The sequence below is a fragment of the Schistocerca nitens genome, chromosome 5, assembly GCF_023898315.1.
Source record: "Schistocerca nitens isolate TAMUIC-IGC-003100 chromosome 5, iqSchNite1.1, whole genome shotgun sequence".
Taxonomy (NCBI): Eukaryota; Metazoa; Arthropoda; class Insecta; order Orthoptera; family Acrididae; genus Schistocerca; species Schistocerca nitens.
This window is the reverse complement of record NC_064618.1, coordinates 171302710-171324457: the sequence shown is the minus strand read 5'-3', so window position 1 is coordinate 171324457 and position 21748 is coordinate 171302710. Positions and strand designations below refer to the sequence as shown.

General features: G+C 51.0%; 1 protein-coding gene across 1 annotated transcript in view; it reads right to left on the bottom strand.

The window, feature by feature from the left end:
• The window catches only part of LOC126260326 (nascent polypeptide-associated complex subunit alpha, muscle-specific form-like), a 36656-nt gene extending 29070 nt beyond the window's left edge, over positions 1-7586 (bottom strand). The window contains exons 1-2 of the mRNA XM_049957651.1: positions 6709-7586; positions 6039-6492 (exon numbers count right to left, since the gene is read on the bottom strand). Of these exons, the coding sequence (XP_049813608.1) occupies positions 6039-6492; positions 6709-7586 (1332 nt within the window). The remainder of the gene's footprint in view (positions 1-6038; positions 6493-6708) is intronic.
• Positions 7587-21748: the final 14162 nt, after the last annotated feature.

The window sequence follows — 21748 nt, the reverse complement described above, 5'->3', positions numbered from 1 at the left end:
TTATAATGTTACAATATGGGCTGTGACTGTGACAACGAGGGGCGAGCGACGGTAGAGCAAGTCGGAATTGTTAGACTTTGGAAAATCATTGCCAGGAACAGAGAGGTTGGATCCCAGCTGTCCACTGAATAGGAATACTACTATGGTCCCGGGAGAGGCCACTAGTCTCCCAGAAGCTCTTATAACAATAGGCGTGACTTTGAGAGTTATGAGAGAGGAGAGACATGTGACGGGCCACCAGTAATTGCGGAAGCATGGACAGCCAAGTCGAAAAGTAATGGACCGAACATGACCGTAACCAGTAATCCAAGGAAATGATCGGAAAAATCTGGAGCTGGTAATAGTATAAGTAATGTTCTTGTACATTTGTTTTGAGGAGTTAAGAGAAGTATTATTAAGAGAGAAAGACGACGTGGAGAGTCCACGTTGCTCTCTACTTAGACTAAGAATGAGCAATAACTGTGCCTAAATCGGCATTGTACTTTGTAGTCAGAGCTGCCACAGACATAGGCACCTACAAGGAGGGGGTAAGGGCATGAGGGGGCACTTGTCCCCTCCTGGAATCTGTGGAAGACTTTTCATCAATTTCAAAATTCTCATGTATTTTGGGAAACTTTTCTCTCTCATTCTACTCAACTGCATAGAAGGGGGTAACACAATGACACTATTAAATATTACATTGTTTGGCTGTCGGGTTGGTCATGGATAGGATAGTTATAACTTTTTCTTATTGTGGTGAGCGTTTCAATTCTTTTTTATGCAATCTGGGGGATGTGAATCTTTGCAGAACATTACAGAAACAGAGTACTATATCTTTTCGCGTCGCTTCCATTTACTGCCCTGAATGAGCTGAAGAAAGCGCATGTCTCTTTCTCAACAGTAAGTTTGCATTTGACCTGTCAAGACTACATTCATGTTTCACATGGTAGAGCGATTGTTCTACAGTACGAAGAACACGGTCATGCTACATTACAGGTGTATTCACTTATACTTCATCGGCGAGCCCAAATATAGAAAAAAAATACAAATTTCTGCATTCAACGATATTAAAAATGATGATATACCACGGTAAAAGGTGTTTGAACCTTCTTAAACTATATGGTCCTTAAACTACACTTGGTGCCACCCTGTGCAACATCAAACCATACAGTTGTGAGTTCTGCGGTCCAGTTGCCATTTCTACACAATAACGTGCCAGACCAAGGGGACAGATATCATTTTGGTTGAGTCATAGGCTGTTAAGACCTGGCTCAAGCGACAAATTTGATCGTACTTTTCGGAGTTTTCCTACATCCACATTATACAGCTACACTTACAGAGATACTCCGCAAGCCACCTTCCCATGTTTCAGTCGCAAATAGAGAGAGGTAAGAACGACTGTCTATATGCCTCCGTATGAGCGCTAATTTCTCGTATATCTCCGCGATCCCTACCAGCAGTGTATGTTGGCGGCAGTAGAATCCTTCGGCAGTCAGCTTCAAATGCCAGTTCTCTAAATTTCCTCAGTAGTCTTTCTCGTAAAGAGCGTCGCCTTCCCTCCAGGGATTCTCATTTGAGTTCCCGAAATGTTTCCATAACACTTATGTGTTTTTCAGGCCTACCGGTAACAAGTCTCGCAGCCCGTCTCTGAATTGCTTTGATGTCTTCCTTCAATGCGAGCTGGTACAGATCGTAAACACTTGAGCAATACTCATGAATAGGTCGCACCAGCATCCTATATGCGGTCTCCTTTACAGGATAAACCGAATTCTACCATTCACCTTCCCTACCACAGTTCTTACATGATCGTCCCATTTCATTACGCCCAGGCCTTTAAACGACTTGATTGTGTCAAGCAGGACGCTAGTTTCCTGTTTGACACAGTGAAGTCGTTTACATATACTGTATCCCAACATTACAGATTTGTTCTTCCTATTCATCCTCATCAACTTATATTTACCCACAATTAGAGTTAGCTGCCTTTCACCAGACGAACAGAAATTTTGTCTAAATCGTCTTGTACCTTCCTACAGTCAATCCAACACTTTACCGTACACCACAGCGTCATCATCAAACGACCGCATATTGCTGCCCACACACTCCGACTAGTCATTTATGTGTATAGACAACAACAGCGGTCCTATCACACATCCCTGAGGCACTCCTGACCATATCTTTGTCTCTGATGAACGCTCGAGGTCGAAGGCAACATACTGGGTTCTACTAGTTAAGAAGTCTTCGAGCTAGTCACACATATGAGACCTTACTCAATATGCATGTACATTATCAGTCTGCAATGGGTCACCGTCTCAAAAAAAAAAAAAAAAAGCTCCGTCTTTAGGCCACAAGTGGCCCTTCCGGGACCGTCCGGCCGCCGTGTCATCTTCCGAGGAGGATGCGGATAAGGAGGGGCGTGTGGTCAGCACACCGCACTCCCGACCGTTAGGACGGTATTCTTTGACCGAAGCCGCTACTAATCGGTCGAGTAGCTCCTCAATTGGCATCACGAGGCTGAGTGCACCCCGAAAAATGGCAACAGCACATGGCGGCGGGATGGTGACCCATCCAAGCGCCAGCCACGCCCGACAGCGCTTAACTTCGGTGATCTCACGGGAACCGGTGTAGCCACTGCGGCAAGGCCGTTGCCTACCGTCTCAAAAGCTTTCCGGAAATGTAAAAATATGGAATCAGCTTGTTGCCTTTCATCCATAGTTCGCAGTATATCATATGAGAAAAGGGCAAGCTGAGTTTCGCACCAGCGATACTTTCTGAAACCATGCTGACTCGTGGACATAAGCTTCTCATTCTCAAAAAAATGGCTCTGAGCACTATGGGACTTAACTTCTAAGGTCATCAGTCCCCTAGAACTTAGAACTACTTAAACCTAACTAACCTAAGGACATCACACACATCCATGCCCGAGGCAGGATTCGAACCTGCGACCGTAGCGGTCGCGCAGTTCCAGACTGTAGCACCTAGAACCGCTCGGCCACCCCGGCCAGCTTCTCATTCTCAAGAAAGTTTATTATATCTGGGATATTCGGAAGTCCAGCCGGATGTTCGCGTCGTTTTCGCACGACATTTCAACAGCGTGCCTCGCTGTCTTCTTCAGGTGCTACCTGAGACTGTTCCTTCGCGTGGATCTGCACGGAGATAACTTCGCCTCCGATGTATGATGGAGTTCGCAGCAGTTAATGCTTTGCCTCCCATGCATGCTGATGTTGCGTCTTCATATGTGGGTTGTCTTCTTGGGTGTCTCCTCAGCACAGGTCTGCAGAGCTAGCTATATAGCGAGCAGGTGTGGCCAGCGGGTGGTGACGCTGCGCGGCAGTTTGCGGCCCAGCGTCCGGATTTCGGCGTTGTGCGACCGGCCAGCACGGTCGTAAAAGGTGCGGGCGGTCGTCTGGAAGAGGTCACGGAGCAAAGGTACTTCCGCGACGTCGTGAAGATGAGCGGTGGGAAAATCGTAAGGCAGGTGGAGGGCGAGCCGAAGGATGCGGTTCTGCAGCGTCTCCAGCTTCTTCAGGTTCGTGTCGGCGGCGTTCCCCCAGACGACCGCGGCGTATTGAAGTACAGGACGGAGCAGCGCCTTGTACAGGGTGATGCCCAGCCGCGGTGGTAGGTGGGAGTCGGGGTTCAGCAACGGGTACAGGGTGCGGAGCCGGTTCCGCACTTTGGCCTTCACTTCGCGGATATGCGGAACCGACGTGAGTCGGCGGTCGATGGTGACGCCGAGGTAATGCGCCGTTGGGCGCCACGGGACAGGGCTTCCACCGACGGTGAGCGGTTGAAAACCTGCAGGAACAAGGCGCCTGGTGACGATCAGGAACTGGGTCTTGACACCGTTGAATTGGAGACGCCACTTGACTGCCCAGGCTGCCAGGGTGTCAACGGCGAGCTGCAGACGGCGGCGCATGACGGCGGCATTGAGGCTCCTGGTATAGAGAGCCGTGTCATCCGCGTACAGGGCGAGCCGCACACGGTCGATCTTCGGCGCATCAGACGTGTACAGCGAGTACAGGAGTGGCCCCAAGACCGAGCCCTGTGGCACACCGGCGTTGATGCGGCGGACGGAGGACAAGCCCTGCGCGGCCCGCACATGGAAGGTCCGATCGGCAAGATAGGAAGCGATGAGACGTACGTGCGACGTCGGGACCCCAAGTTCAAACAGTTTGAACAAGAGTCCGCGGTGCCACACACTGTCGAAAGCGCGCGACACGTCCAAGAACACCGCGCCGAAGAACTCGCGCTGCTCGAGGGCGACGAACGCATCTTCCACCAGCCGAAGGAGTTGATGAACGGCCGAGTGGCCCCTGCGAAATCCGAACTGCTCTTCGGGCAGGAGGCCTTCCTCGTCGACGTGGCGCTGCAGCCGCCTGATGTACACCCTTTCAAAGACCTTGGAGACGGCCGGCAGTAAACTAATAGGTCTGTGGTTCACGGGATGCCGCAGATCCTTCCCCATCTTCGGAATCGCCACGATTTCTGCATGCTTCCAGGACTGAGGAAAACTGCAGGACCGGAGGATGACATTAAAAACGTCGGCAAGATGAGTGGCAGCCACGGGCGGCAACTTCTGAAGTAGGGCGTTAGAAACTTCGTCTGGGCCCGCAGCTTTCCTGGGGTTCAGGGCACGCAGGATGGAAGACACCTCCTCCGCCGTTGTCTCCTCAATGACGTCGTCGTCGTCGCGTGCCTCCAGGTAGCGTGGGAGCCGGTCAGCAACCAGGGCGTCGTGGACAGCGTCAGCCGGGTCTTCGATAGGCGTAAACGCGGCCTCGAAGACGTCTGCGAGGGCATCAGCCTTCGCAGATGGTTCGCAGACAGCCTGACCATGAACCAGCAGCGGAGGGATGCGTTGCGTGCGGCGTAGGAAACGCTTCGCCGTCCGCCAGGCGGAGCCGTCTTCAAGACAAAGAGTGGCGACCTTGTTGGTCCAGTCGCGGTTGCGATGGTCGTCGATGGCGGCCCTGATGTCCCGACGCATCCTGTTGAGAAGGCGCTTCGTGTTGGCATTTCTCGTCCGCTACCACTCCCGGTAGACCCGGTTCTTCTCAGTGATGGCCGCAAGGATGTCCGGCGGCAGCTGGCGGGAGTAGTCAGGCGGAGGGCGAGGTCGGGGCGGCGTCGCTATAGCGGCAGCGTCGAGCGTCGATGCCGCGAAGTGCAGAAGTGCTTCGTCCGCTCCAGCTTCCGCAGGGGGCGGCGCGGCGGCGAGTGAGTGCGTCACGGCTTCTTGAAACCTGTCCCAGTCGATGCCAGCAAGTGAGATACCTCGCCTGGGCTGCTGAAGGGCATCTAGGTCGATGTCAAAAACCACAGGGACATGATCCGAAGACAGCGCCGTCCTCGTCGTGGCGGTGATCTGAAGAGGGATGCCCTTGACGACCGCGATGTCAATTATATCTGGGAGGCCACGGGCATTGAAGATCGTCGGGTCGTACGGCCCCACCACAAGCGCATGGTGACGTTCCGCTACCCGGAGCAGGCAGCGGCCAGCGGCATTGGTGACCCTGGAGTTCCAGGAGACATGTTTACTGTTGAAGTCCCCGGCGACGAACACCGGCCCCCTCATGGAGAGCAGAGCACCGATGTCAGCAGGGTCCAGGGGACGAGACGGCGACCGATAGGCCGCGACGAACGTGATGGCGCCCGCCGAGGTGTGAACGACGACACCAGTGGCCTCCAGCGTTGCCAGTGGTGGAAGTTGTATCACATGGTGACGAATGCCAGTGCGGACGTAGACGGCTGTCCCTCCACCCGCCGTCAATTGATCGGTGCGATAGCTGGAGTAGTTCGCCGCCCTGACGTCGACCCCAGGCTTCAGGTGTGTTTCATTGATAAGGCAGACGTCGACGGCTTCATCTCGGAGAAATTGGCGTAGTTCGCCAGCTTGAGTGCGGACGCCGTTGGCGTTCCACGCGACGACCGTGAGCCCTCTAACGCTGCCCACGGTGTGGCTGGTGAGTGTTGACAGCGGTCGGGGCCGGAGAGGCCATCGGCACTGCAGCGGTGAGTTGCTGCGACAGGACTTCAATCAACTTCGTAGCACTGGTCACCAGGGCTGTGAGCTGCGCGACGAGGTTGGCCAGGTCGGCGGTGGAGGCAGCTGGCGCGGCCCCGGCGCTGGAGGGGGGAGGCGTGGCTGCTTCGCTGTGAGAGCCCACCCGGGGCTGCTCGACGGACGGTGCCAAGCGCTGGGTACCCACAGGGCGACGACCCCCGCGCCGGCGGTTGGCAGGGCGCGGTCCGGCTGACGTCCCGGGAAAGGCAGTACCCGGCGCCGCCACTGGCAGCTGTGGTGGAGGTGTAGGAGCCTCAGGTGCCGGCACGGCCTCGGATGCGGCGGGAGCGGGAGCAACCGACGCAGCCGGGGAGGCGGAGGGCGTCCCAGACGTTGCCGCCGCGAAAGAGACGCCTGGTCGTCTCGTTGCTGGCTTCTTCTGATGTGGCGCTGGTGTTTGGCCACGTTGTCGAGCGATGGCACGCTTCCACACCTCACACCCACGATAACTGGCCACGTGAGCACCGCCGCAGAGTGCACATGTAGGCTTCTCGGTGGGCGGACGGGGGCACGCACTTCCTGCATGAGCGCCGGCGCATTTAACGCATCTGTCCGGCATAGAGCAGTGGCGCGCGACGTGATTGATCCCCTGGCAGCGAAAGCACTGCACAGGGCCTCTCCGGGAGCGAAGATCCTCGGTCTGAACCGGAACGTCGGCGACCCGCGTCAATTGATAGAGTTTGCGGTTCTCCACGGTGTCAGAGCAGACGACCAGGAAGAGCGGCATATCTTCACGTGATTTTGGCGACTTCATCTTCACGACGGTCCGGATGTAGAAGCCCAGGTCAGCGAGTTCACGATGCAGGTGATCGGCTTCCATGTTGAACGGGAGGTCGCGGAAGACAATCTTCAGGACCTTGTCGGGCGCTGAAGCGTGGGTATAGAAAGGGAGACCACGCTCAGACGCCTCCTGCGTGACCCGGCGATAGTCATCGGCAGTGCGGAGTGTGACCCTGTACAGGTCACGCCCTGCAGGCGTCACTGTGTACACGGCCGTTGTCCAGCTGCGCAACAACTTCTGCAGTTCCCCATAGGGCGGCCGAAACTGGAGGACCACCGGCGGAAGATGGGAGTCTTTCTTCGGCGCAGGAACGCGCGGCGTGGGTGCCGGTGCGTCATCGAGCGCGTCGAATGAGTTGGCGACGGCAGTTGGAGGCGTCGTCGACGACAGCATGCGTCTTGCAGTTCGCCGGGCCGGGACAAAACCGTCGGCATCAGGGGCGAAATCTTGCTTGGCTCTCTTCTCAATCGGCGAGCTGCGAGCAGCGGCCGTCGCAGCTGTTGCCCTCCTCTTCTGTTTCCCGCTGCGTCCGCGTGGCTGAGGGGCGGTAGAGCTCTCATCTTCAGAATCTGGCAGCGGAGCAGACAGCGCAGTCTTCAACGTTTCCGGAGTAGTATCCGTCAAATCCATAGCCATAGCAGTGGTCGTCATAAGTGGGGGGCCAGATGGGGCCGCCGACCGCGCAAGCGCGGCCGGACGGCGATCTGCCACACCCTTCGCGTCGCTAGCAGGCGCAGGTACGTCCGTCTCGCGGCTGCACATCTCAGCGACTGTGGTGGGAGACTGTTCCTTGGGTCGATCGAGTCATTTATGCCTGGGAGGAGCTGGGCGTTCCCTAATCGGTCCGCGCCGAGTCGAGTGTTCCATCTGTGGTCCGCGCCCGCCAGACTCGGCTTCAACTGACACCTCCAGTCGCGGATATTCCGACTGCCGTCGACGCCCGTTTTGGCCGTCCTCAACGGTTGTGGTTGTCATCTGAGGTGTGTCAGACCCGATCTGAGATGTTGGGTACTCTATCTCATGACTGTCACTATGATTTCCACTTCTGTTTCGTGCTGGGCGCTCCCTAATCGGTCCGCCCTGCGTCGTGTGTTCCGTCTGAGGTCCGCGCCCGCCAGACGCGGCTACATTATTCCCTCCGCCGTCCGCGCCCGGTCTGGCCGTCTTCTGAAGTCGAGTTCATGATCTGGGGTGTGTCAGCTGACCGTTTGCGGCTTCAACACAAACATAGTGTTCCCCCAACAAGGTGAGTTTCACCAGTTCATGCAGAACTAGGCCATAGAACTGTGCCTGGTCGGCGAAACTCACCTTAAACGTGGGGTCCACGTGCGTGTAGCAAACTATGTTCGCTACCGCAATGACAGGCCAAAAGCCGGCGGTGGCACCGCCATCTATGTTCGTGCATCACTCAGGCACCACCAGGTGCAACTCCCGGACCTGGCAACCCTGGAAGCCACTGGGGTGACGGTCACCACGACAGCCGGGCAGATCACGTTCGTGGCAGTATACAGGCCACCACGCGGACACCTCCAGGAGGCGGACGTCGACGCGCTGCTGACAGTTGGGGGGAGGGTGTTCATTGCGGGTGACTTCAATGCGAAGCACCCGGACTGGAACGAATGACAGTGGCCGCCGACTTTCCCGCGCTGCCCAGAGGAACGGCGCCCTGATCCTGGGCCCACAATCTACCCAGCCAGGGAACGGCCGGACGTGCTAGATGTCGCAGTCATAAAAGGCATCGGGTATCACACGACCGCCTCCACACGGTGTGCACTGTCATCAGACCACCTGCCGGTGGTCTTCGCCATAGATGTCGCCGGAGCCACGCTGCCACCACGCCGACAGGCATACCGGCGCATGGACTGCGATCGGTTCCAGGAGACAGTCCCGGAATCGATCGCGAACACACCCGATCCAGACGCAGTGGGCGCGGACGCCGCTCTGTGGGTCTCCTCCCGCCAGCTACTGCACGCAGCCGACGCAGCTACCTCCCCCCTCCCCCCCCAGCCACAGGGGCCCAGGGACTTCTCCCGCTACCTACCGCCTCCGATACGGGACGCAATCAGGGAGAAGAACAGGCTGTTCCAGGAGTGGCAGCTCACCCGCCAACCCGCGACGAAGCGACGCCTCAACCGCATGCGATCAGAGCTGCGGCTGAGGCGCACAGGAACAGCGTGTGGTCGGCCTTCGTCGCCTCCCTCAACCCAGAGGACGGCAGCACCTGGCGCATGGTGAAGTCGTTCCTGCGCCGACGATAGCGCATACCACCAATACTGGCTGGGCAAGACGTCGTCTGCAGCCCAGACGGAAAAGCAGGTGTCCTGGCGGACCAATTCGGATCGCCATTCACCCCAGTGGATGACAATCTGGATGAAGACCACATCCAGCGGGTAGCCGAGCAACTGCCGGTGTTCCTGGAGGCAAGGGACGACGGGGACGTAATCGATGCCATCTCCGAGGCGGAGGTGGCCGCACAGCTGAAGGTGCTCAATACTAGGAAGGTCAGAGGCGCTGATGTGGTCACCAACCACCTGCTGACGAACCTTGCAGCAGGGGCCCATCCACTGCTGGCGGGTATCTTCCACCAGGTCCTTCGCTCGGTGTCTACCCCTCTTTGTGGAAACATGCAGAGGTGGTGGCCATCCCCATAGTGAACAAGGACCCGCGTGACGCCGCCAAGCCGGCCGCGGTGGTCTAGCGGTTATGGCGCTGCAGTCCGGAACCGCGGGACTGCTACGGTCGCAGGTTCGAATCCTGCCTCGGGCATGGGTGTGTGTGATGTCCTTAGGTTAGTTAGGTTTAAGTAGTTCTAAGTTCTAGGGGACTTATGACCTAAGATGTTGAGTCCCATAGTGCTCAGAGCCATTTGAACCATTTGGACGCCGCCAATTACAAACCCATCACTCTGCTACCGGCTCTCTCCAAAGTGTTCGAGCGCCTCTACGCCAGGCGCCTGCTTCGCCACGTGACAGCAGAAGGAATGATACCGGACGAGGAGTTCGGCTTCTGGAGGGGACACTCCACGGTCCATCAGCTGATGCGGCTGGTGGAAATGGCCATGCGCGCCCTGGAGACTCGGGAATACCTTGGGGCGGTGTTCCTCGACGTCTCCATGGCATTCGACTCCGTGTGGCACGACGGCCTCGTGTACAAACTTTTTGTGCACGGGGTCCCGACGTCCCACAGGACTTTCCACGTCCGCCTGGACGAGGGGACGTCCACGCACCGACCCATCCGTGCTGGAGTGCCGCAGGGGTCCGTTCTCGGCCCACTGCTCTACTCCTTATTCACGGCCGACGCTCCGCGCGTGGCGCCGGTGAAGTTGGCACTCTACACTGACGACATGGCGCTATTCGTGCGGAGTATGAAGGCAGTCGAGATGCGCCGCCTGCTCCAGCGTGGATGTGAGGCCTTTGGCGCGTGGTCGACAAAGTGACGCCTGAAGCAGAATGCGGCGAAGAGCCAGGCAGTGGTGTTCACGCGAAGACCACTGCCACTAGATCTTCCGCCAGTCACCGTCATGGGAAGCACCGTCCCATGGAGCAAGACTGGCCGCTACCTGGGAGTCATTCTCGATCAGAAGCTAACGTGGAAAGCCCACATCGAGGATGTCAGGGGCAGAGTAATCGGGCGCCTACGCGTTCTGTACCCTCTGCTCAACCCTTCGTCCGCCTTGCCTCCCCACCACGGCATCACGCTGTGCTTGGCGCTGGTTCGTCCAGTGCTGGAATATGCGGCCGTCGTGTGGGGCAACGCGGTCGACACACACATTAACAAACTGCAGAGGGTGCAGAACAGGGCGCTCAAGCTCGTTCTGCGCCTACCGAGGCTCTATTCGACCGCTCGGCTACATTGGCAAACCAGCATCCCCTTCCGCCGCGACTGATTTAAACAATCGGCACGGGTCTTCTACGAGCGGGCCATACAGTCCGGCAATAGGCTCATTAGGGACTTGAGCCATCCTCTTCACCAGAGGCCAACCACGCGTTGGGCTGACCTGTTACGAGAATAATATCTCGCGACAGAGAAAGGACAACTCCCCCCAGAAAACACCTCAGGCCAATTCTGACCGTGAGGAAGTCACTCCACAAATATAGGTGCTGTGTTGGCAGAAGAGCCAACACCGTGTTGCTAGAGGAGGCCGAAATGCACGCGTTTAAGCTCACGCAGTCTGGCGTGAGGTCTGGAACAATTAAAGGGGTTGAGTCTAATAAATAAAGAACGTAGTTGCTTGAATACTTAACTTTAATCCATAATTGGAGAACATCGCTCTTGATGATACATAATTAAAATCTCAATATAAACTGGTAATGGCGCCTTGCTAGGTCGTAGCAAATGACGTAGCTGAAGGCTATGCTAACTATCGTCTCGGCAAATGAGCGCGTATTTGTCAGTTAACCGTCGCTAGCAAAGTCGGCTGTACAACTGGGGCGAGTGCTAGGACGTCTCTCTAGACCTGCCGTGTGGTGGCGCTCGGTCTGCAATCACTGACAGTGGCGACACGCGGGTCCGACGTATACTAACGGACCGCGGCCGATTTAAAGGCTACTACCTAGCAAGTGTGGTGTCTGGTGGTGACACCACAATAGGATTATGCAGGAATAGCAGTATATGCTTAGCCTGCTCCCATCACGAGTCAGGGCAGACTCGTATGGACAAGTGACAGTGACAGTGACAGGGGTGTGTCAGATCTGGTCTCTAATGTCCGACACCTTGTCTCACGGCTGTTCTCTCGGTCTCCACTTCTATTTTTTGTAGAATCCCGGAGTGTCCTGCGTTGAGTTTTCACAAGCTCAAGCGCTGGATTCCAGACAGTGCTGATTTGGTATCCTGAGTCACGGTTGATTAGATTCTCTGTGACCTTAATCTCAATGGCCTCTTTAATGACACTGTCCCAAAATCTTGAGGTCTGTGTCACAATCTTGGTGTCATTGTAATCCATTGAATGACCACGTTCCAGACAATGCTCTGCTATGGCTGATTTAGTTGCCTGCCTGAGTCTGGTATGTCTCTGGTGTTCTTTACACCTGATGTCCACAGTTCTGGTAGTCTGGCCAATGTATGACATCCCACACTGGCATGGTATGTTGTAAATACCTGGCTTGCGTAGCCCCAGGTCATGTTTTACATTCCCCAGCATAGCCCCAATTTTGGTGGGTGGGCAAAACATGCTCTTGATGTCTTATTTCTGGAGAATCCTGCTGATCTTGGCCGAGATAGGTCCGGCGTATGGCCGGTATGCCATCTTCTTTGCCTCTTCTGGTTCTTCTTCTGGATCCTTTGGCCGGTTGGCAGGTTGAAGTGCCTTCTGGACATCTCTAGACGAGTACCCATTCCTGCTGAACACTGACTGTAAGTGTTCTATTTCTGTGGCCAGACTATCAGGATCTGACAGAGTTTGTGCTCTGTGGACCAGTGTTTTGAGCACTCCATTCTTCTGTGCCGGATGGTGGCAACTGTTGGCTTGTAGGTACAAGTCAGTGTGCGTAGGTTTGCGGTACACACTGTGTCCAAATGTGCTATTTGCCTTTCTCTTCACCAGAACATCCAAGAACGGAAGTAGTCCATCCTTCTCCATTTCCATTGAGAACGACGCGAACATCCGGCTGGATTCCCGAATATCCAAGATGTCTATAGATCGCCGGGAAAGCATGAAGAATTACATCAGAAGACTCTACGGGGAGGAGATGTACCGTAACATCAAGAAGCTGGACAAGCTTCGACAAAGGAAAGGAAGGATGCTGTGTTCTCTCAGTTTCCTGCTGAGATGCCGGGAGGGGGAGGTAGTTCCACTTTTCGCCAGGATCAAGCATCACGTTAACTCGAGAGCGGCAAACAGGATCAAACACAGAGCTAGTCTCGCTCTGGTTAGAGAGAGGGTGCACGAGCCGCGCCACCGACTGGATGTGACATCCAGGGAGTTGCTGTATCTTCACCTAACTATAGCAGCTTCCTTGACCACTCAAGACTGGGACCAGGTTGACGGTGCCTCCTGGTCTCTAGCAGAATGCACCAGCAAGAAGTCAATGGCACGCCAACTAGCCAAGTTTGAGCGCCTCAACAACGAGGTGCAACAGACTGGGGACACACGCACGGTGGTCAATCTAAGCGACAAGCAGCTCGATGAGACCACCTTAAAAGTACTTAGCAAGGGCCTCAATTTCGCAGTGACCCCTACAAACGTGCCTGTCACAGCCTTCGTCAGTGCAGTTGGGCAAGTGGCCAACACGCTACCTTCTACTGTGGCCGAAGAGATCCGAAGAGAGACCTGCAGGGCGCTCACCAAGACCAAGGCACCCAAATCCAACATTTCAGGTGATGAAAGGGGGCACTGAGGCGACCCTGGGAGGATGACAGAATTGTGGTGTTGCCCACAGACAAGGGGAAAACAGTCATCCTAAAGAAACCAGAATATGACAGAAAGGTGCAACAACTTCTGGAGGAACCTGCATACAGGTCAATAGCAAGCGACCCTACAGAAAAAGTGGACAAAAAGACCAGGGCTCTGTTGAAGGAGACGGGCCTGCCTGAACAAGTCATCAAGAAGCTGTGTCCCAAAGTGCCAGCACCACCTAGACTTTATGGACTCCCCAAGGGTCACAATGATGGGGTTCCACTGCGACCTATTGTCAACAATATTGGCGCAGCATCTTACCCTACTGCGAAACACATGAAGATGATGTTGACACCACATGTGGGTAAATGTGCACATCACATCCTGAACTTAGAGGATTTCCTGCAACGACTGGGCCAGCAACACATCACAGACACAGACATCATGGTTAGTTTCGATGTGGTGTCTCTCTTCACACAGGTGCCACTGAAGGAGTCACTTGAGCTTATTGGAGAGAAGTTCGATGGTGCTCTCCTTGACCTATTCAGGCAGGTACTAACCTTGACGTACTTCCTATATAGGGGTCAATTTTACGAACAAACAGAAGGGGTGGCGATGGGCAGCCCTCTATCACCAGTGGTGGCCAACCTATTTAAGGAAAGGTTTGAAGAGGAGGCACTCTCCTCAGCCACATATCAACCCAAGGGCTTTTTTAGGTATTTGGATGATACCTCTGTCATCTGGTCCGATAGTAGAGAGAAGTTAGATGAGTTCCTGCTACATCTGAACTCTTGCCATCCGAACATTCAGTTCACAATGGAAATGGAGAAGGTAGGACTACTTCCGTTCTTCGATGTTCTGGTGAAGAGAAAGGCAAATAGCACATTTGGACACAGTGTGTACCGCAAACCGACGCACACTGACTTATACCTTCCAGCCAGCAGTTGCCACCATCCGGCACAGAAGAATTTTTTTTTTTTTTTTTTTTTTTTTTTTTTTTTTGTCATCAGTCTACTGACTGGTTTGATGCGGCCCGCCACGAATTCCTTTCCTGTGCTAACCTCTTCATCTCAGAGTAGCACTTGCAACCTACGTCCTCAATTATTTGCTTGACGTATTCCAATCTCTGTCTTCCTCTACAGTTTTGCCCTCTACAGCTCCCTCTAGTACCATGGAAGTCATTCCCTCATGTCTTAGCTGATGTCCTATCATCCTGTCCCTTCTCCTTATCAGTGTTTTCCACATATTCCTTTCCTCTCCGATTCTGCGTAGAACCTCCTCATTCCTTATCTTATCAGTCCACCTAATTTTCAACATTCGTCTATAGCACCACATCTCAAATGCTTCGATTCTCTTCTGTTCCGGTTTTCCCACAGTCCATGTTTCACTACCATACAATGCTGTACTCCAGACGTACATCCTCAGAAATTTCTTCCTCAAATTAAGGCCGGTATTTGATATTAGTAGACTTCTCTTGGCCAGAAATGCCTTTTTTGTCATAGCGAGTCTGCTTTTGATGTCCTCCTTGCTCCGTCCGTCATTGGTTATTTTACTGCCTAGGTAGCAGAATTCCTTAACTTCATTGACTTCGTGACCATCAAACCTGATGTTAAGTTTCTCGCTGTTCTCATTTCTACTACTTCTCATTACCTTCGACTTTCTCAGATTTACTCTCAAACCATACTGTGTACTCATTAGACTGTTCATTTCGTTCAGCAGATCATTTAATTCTTCTTCACTTTCACTCAGGATAGCAATGTCATCAGCGAATCATGTCATTGATATCCTTTCACCTTGTATTTTAATTCCACTCCTGAACCTTTCTTTTATTTCCATCATTGCTTCCTCGATGTACAGATTGAAGAGTAGGGGCGAAAGGCTACAGCCTTGTCTTACACCCTTTTTAATATGAGCACTTCGTTCTTGATCGTCCACTCTTATTATTCCCTCTTGGTTGTTGCACATATTGTATACGACCCGTCTCTCCCCATAGCTTACCCCTACTTTTTTCAGAATCTCGAACAGCTTGCACCATTTTATATTGTCGAACACTTTTTCCAGGTCGACAAATCCTATGAAAGTGTCTTGATTTTTCTTTAGCCTTGCTTCCATTATTAGCCGTAACGACAGAATTGCCTCTCTCGTCCCTTTACTTTTCCTAAAGCCAAACTGATCGTCACCTAGCGCATTCTCAATTTTCTTTTCCATTCTTCTGTGTATTATTCTTGTAAGCAGCTTCGATCCATGAGCTGTTAAGCTGATTGTGCGATAATTCTCGCACTTGTCAGCTCTTCCCGTCTTCGGAATTGTGTGGATGATGCTTTTCCGAAAGTCAGATGGTATGTCGCCAGACTCATATATTCTACACACCAACGTGAATAGTCGTTTTGTTGCCACTTCCCCCAATGATTTTAGAAATTCTGATGGAATGTTATCTATCCCTTCTGCCTTATTTGACCGTAAGTCCTCCGATGCTCTTTTAAATTCCGATTCTAATGCTGGATCCCCTATCTCTTCTAAATCGACTCCTGTTTCTTCTTCTAACACATCAGACAAATCTTCACCCTCATAGAGTCTTTCAATGTATTCTTTCCACCTATCTGCTCTCTCCTCTGCATTTAACAGTGGAATTCCCGTTTCACTCTTAATGTTACCACCGTTGCTTTTAATGTCACGAAAGGATGTTTTGACTTTCCTGTATGCTGAGTCTGTCCTTCCGACAATCATATCTTTTTCGATGTCTTCACATTTTTCCTGCAGCCATTCCGTCTTAGCTTCCCTGCACTTCCTATTTATTTCATTCCTCAGCGACTTGTATTTCTGTATTCCTGATTTTCCCGGAACATGTTTGTACTTCCTCCTTTCATCAATCAACTAAAGTATTTCTTCTGTTACCCGTGGTTTCTTTGCAGCTACCTTCTTTGTACCTATGTTTTCCTTCCCAACTTCTGTGATGGCCCTTTTTAGAGATGTCCATTCCTCTTCAACTGTACTGCCTACTGCGCTATTCCTTATTGCTGTATCTATAGCATTAGAGAACTTCAAACGTATCTCGTCATTCCTTAGTACTTCCGTATCCCACTTCTTTGCGTATTGATTCTTCCTGACTAATGTCTTCAACTTCAGCCTACTCTTCATCATTACTATATTGTGATCTGAGTCTATATCTGCTCCTGGGTACGCCTTACAGTCCAGTATCTGATTTCGGAATCTCTGTCTGACCATGATGTAATCTAATTGCAATCTTCCCGTATCTCCCGGCCTTTTCCAAGTATACCTCCTCCTCTTGTGATTTTTGAACAGGGTATTCGCTATTACTAGCTGAAACTTGTTACAGAACTCAATTAGTCTTTCTCCTCTCTCATTCCTTGTCCCAAGCCCATATTCTCCTGTAACCTTTTCTTCTACTCCTTCCCCTACAACTGCATTCCAGTCGCCCATGATTATTAGATTTTCGTCTCCCTTTACATACTGCATTACCCTTTCAATATCCTCACACACTTTCTCTATCTGTTCACCTTCAGCTTGCGACGTCGGCATGTATACCTGAACTATCGTTGTCGGTGTTGGTCGGCTGTCGATTCTGATTAGAACAACCCGGTCACTGAACTGTTCACAGAAACACACCCTCTGCCCTACCTTCCTATTCATAACGAATCCTACACCTGTTATACCATTTTCTGCTGCTGTTGATATTACCCGATACTCATCTGACCAGAAATCCTTGTCTTCCTTCCACTTCACTTCACTGACCCCTACTATATCTATATTGAGCCTTTGCATTTCCCTTTTCAGATTTTCTAGTTTCCCTACCACGTTCAATCTTCTGACATTCCACGCCCCGACTCATAGAACGTTATCCTTTCGTTGATTATTCAATCTTTTTCTCATGGTAACCTCCCCCTTGGCAGTCCCCTCCCGGAGATCCGAATGGGGGACTATTCCGGAATCTTTTGCCAATGGAGAGATCATCATGACACTTCTCCAATTACAGGCCACATGTCCTGTGGATACACGTTACGTGTCTTTAATGCAGTGGTTTCCATTCCCTTCTGCATCCTCATGTCGTTGATTATTGCTGATTCTTCCGCCTTTAGGGGCAATTTCCCACCCCTAGGACAAGAGAGTGCCCTGAACCTCTATCCGCTCCTCCGCCCTCTTGGACAACGTCGTTGGCAGAATGAGGCTGACTTCTTAGGCCGGAAGTCTTCGGCCGCCAATGCTGATTATTTATCAAAATTTAGGCAGTGGCGGGGATCGAACACGGGACCGAAGACGTTTTGATTATGAATCAAAGACTCTACCCCCAGAATGTAGTGCTCAAAATACTGGTCCACAGAGCACAAACTCTGTCAGATCCTGATAGTCTGGCCACAGAAATAGAATACTTACAGTCAGTGTTCAGCAGGAATGGGTACTCATCTAGAGATATCCAGAAGGCATTTCAACCCGCCAACCGGCCAAAGGATCCAGAAGAAGAACCAGAAGAGGCAAAGAAGATGGCATACCGGCCATACGCCGGACCTATCTCCTCCAAGATCAGCAGGTTTCTCCGGAAATATGACATCAAGAGCATATTTTGCCTTACACCGAAATTGGGGCTATGCTGGGGAATGTAAAAGATGACCTGGGGCTACGCAAGCCAGGTATTTACAACATACCATGCCAGTGTGGGATGTCATACATTGGCCAGACCACCAGAAGTGTGGACATCAGGTGTAAAGAACACCAGAGACATACCAGATTCAGGCAGGTAAGTAAATCAGCCATAGCAGAGCATTGTCTGGAATGTGGTCATTCAATGGATTACAATGACACCAAGATTGTGACACAGACCTCAAGATTTTGGGACAGTGTCATTCAAGAAGCCATTGAGATTAAGGTCACAGGGAATCTAATCAACTGTGACTCAGGATACCAAATCAGCACTGCCTGGAATCCAGCGCTTGAGCTTGTGAAAACTCAACGCAGGACACCCCGGGATTCTACGAGAAATAGAAGTAGAGACCGAGAGAACAGCCGTGAGACAAGGTGTCGGATATTAGAGACCAGATCTGACACACCCCAGATCATGAACTGCACCACATCTCAAATGCTTCGATTCTCTTCTGTTCCGGTTTTCCCACAGTCCATGTTTCACTACCATACAATGCTGTACTCCAGACGTACATCCTCAGAAATTTCTTCCTCAAATTAAGGCCGGTATTTGATATTAGTAGACTTCTCTTGGCCAGAAATGCCTTTTTTGTCATAGCGAGTCTGCTTTTGATGTCCTCCTTGCTCCGTCCGTCATTGGTTATTTTACTGCCTAGGTAGCAGAATTCCTTAACTTCATTGACTTCGTGACCATCAAACCTGATGTTAAGTTTCTCGCTGTTCTCATTTCTACTACTTCTCATTACCTTCGACTTTCTCAGATTTACTCTCAAACCATACTGTGTACTCATTAGACTGTTCATTTCGTTCAGCAGATCATTTAATTCTTCTTCACTTTCACTCAGGATAGCAATGTCATCAGCGAATCATGTCATTGATATCCTTTCACCTTGTATTTTAATTCCACTCCTGAACCTTTCTTTTATTTCCATCATTGCTTCCTCGATGTACAGATTGAAGAGTAGGGGCGAAAGGCTACAGCCTTGTCTTACACCCTTTTTAATATGAGCACTTCGTTCTTGATCGTCCACTCTTATTATTCCCTCTTGGTTGTTGCACATATTGTATACGACCCGTCTCTCCCCATAGCTTACCCCTACTTTTTTCAGAATCTCGAACAGCTTGCACCATTTTATATTGTCGAACACTTTTTCCAGGTCGACAAATCCTATGAAAGTGTCTTGATTTTTCTTTAGCCTTGCTTCCATTATTAGCCGTAACGACAGAATTGCCTCTCTCGTCCCTTTACTTTTCCTAAAGCCAAACTGATCGTCACCTAGCGCATTCTCAATTTTCTTTTCCATTCTTCTGTGTATTATTCTTGTAAGCAGCTTCGATCCATGAGCTGTTAAGCTGATTGTGCGATAATTCTCGCACTTGTCAGCTCTTCCCGTCTTCGGAATTGTGTGGATGATGCTTTTCCGAAAGTCAGATGGTATGTCGCCAGACTCATATATTCTACACACCAACGTGAATAGTCGTTTTGTTGCCACTTCCCCCAATGATTTTAGAAATTCTGATGGAATGTTATCTATCCCTTCTGCCTTATTTGACCGTAAGTCCTCCGATGCTCTTTTAAATTCCGATTCTAATGCTGGATCCCCTATCTCTTCTAAATCGACTCCTGTTTCTTCTTCTAACACATCAGACAAATCTTCACCCTCATAGAGTCTTTCAATGTATTCTTTCCACCTATCTGCTCTCTCCTCTGCATTTAACAGTGGAATTCCCGTTTCACTCTTAATGTTACCACCGTTGCTTTTAATGTCACGAAAGGATGTTTTGACTTTCCTGTATGCTGAGTCTGTCCTTCCGACAATCATATCTTTTTCGATGTCTTCACATTTTTCCTGCAGCCATTCCGTCTTAGCTTCCCTGCACTTCCTATTTATTTCATTCCTCAGCGACTTGTATTTCTGTATTCCTGATTTTCCCGGAACATGTTTGTACTTCCTCCTTTCATCAATCAACTAAAGTATTTCTTCTGTTACCCGTGGTTTCTTTGCAGCTACCTTCTTTGTACCTATGTTTTCCTTCCCAACTTCTGTGATGGCCCTTTTTAGAGATGTCCATTCCTCTTCAACTGTACTGCCTACTGCGCTATTCCTTATTGCTGTATCTATAGCATTAGAGAACTTCAAACGTATCTCGTCATTCCTTAGTACTTCCGTATCCCACTTCTTTGCGTATTGATTCTTCCTGACTAATGTCTTCAACTTCAGCCTACTCTTCATCATTACTATATTGTGATCTGAGTCTATATCTGCTCCTGGGTACGCCTTACAGTCCAGTATCTGATTTCGGAATCTCTGTCTGACCATGATGTAATCTAATTGCAATCTTCCCGTATCTCCCGGCCTTTTCCAAGTATACCTCCTCCTCTTGTGATTTTTGAACAGGGTATTCGCTATTACTAGCTGAAACTTGTTACAGAACTCAATTAGTCTTTCTCCTCTCTCATTCCTTGTCCCAAGCCCATATTCTCCTGTAACCTTTTCTTCTACTCCTTCCCCTACAACTGCATTCCAGTCGCCCATGATTATTAGATTTTCGTCTCCCTTTACATACTGCATTACCCTTTCAATATCCTCACACACTTTCTCTATCTGTTCACCTTCAGCTTGCGACGTCGGCATGTATACCTGAACTATCGTTGTCGGTGTTGGTCGGCTGTCGATTCTGATTAGAACAACCCGGTCACTGAACTGTTCACAGAAACACACCCTCTGCCCTACCTTCCTATTCATAACGAATCCTACACCTGTTATACCATTTTCTGCTGCTGTTGATATTACCCGATACTCATCTGACCAGAAATCCTTGTCTTCCTTCCACTTCACTTCACTGACCCCTACTATATCTATATTGAGCCTTTGCATTTCCCTTTTCAGATTTTCTAGTTTCCCTACCACGTTCAATCTTCTGACATTCCACGCCCCGACTCATAGAACGTTATCCTTTCGTTGATTATTCAATCTTTTTCTCATGGTAACCTCCCCCTTGGCAGTCCCCTCCCGGAGATCCGAATGGGGGACTATTCCGGAATCTTTTGCCAATGGAGAGATCATCATGACACTTCTCCAATTACAGGCCACATGTCCTGTGGATACACGTTACGTGTCTTTAATGCAGTGGTTTCCATTCCCTTCTGCATCCTCATGTCGTTGATTATTGCTGATTCTTCCGCCTTTAGGGGCAATTTCCCACCCCTAGGACAAGAGAGTGCCCTGAACCTCTATCCGCTCCTCCGCCCTCTTGGACAACGTCGTTGGCAGAATGAGGCTGACTTCTTAGGCCGGAAGTCTTCGGCCGCCAATGCTGATTATTTATCAAAATTTAGGCAGTGGCGGGGATCGAACACGGGACCGAAGACGTTTTGATTATGAATCAAAGACTCTACCCCCAGAATGTAGTGCTCAAAATACTGGTCCACAGAGCACAAACTCTGTCAGATCCTGATAGTCTGGCCACAGAAATAGAATACTTACAGTCAGTGTTCAGCAGGAATGGGTACTCATCTAGAGATATCCAGAAGGCATTTCAACCCGCCAACCGGCCAAAGGATCCAGAAGAAGAACCAGAAGAGGCAAAGAAGATGGCATACCTGCCATACGCCGGACCTATCTCCTCCAAGATCAGCAGGTTTCTCCGGAAATATGACATCAAGAGCATATTTTGCCTTACACCGAAATTGGGGCTATGCTGGGGAATGTAAAAGATGACCTGGGGCTACGCAAGCCAGGTATTTACAACATACCATGCCAGTGTGGGATGTCATACATTGGCCAGACCACCAGAAGTGTGGACATCAGGTGTAAAGAACACCAGAGACATACCAGATTCAGGCAGGTAAGTAAATCAGCCATAGCAGAGCATTGTCTGGAATGTGGTCATTCAATGGATTACAATGACACCAAGATTGTGACACAGACCT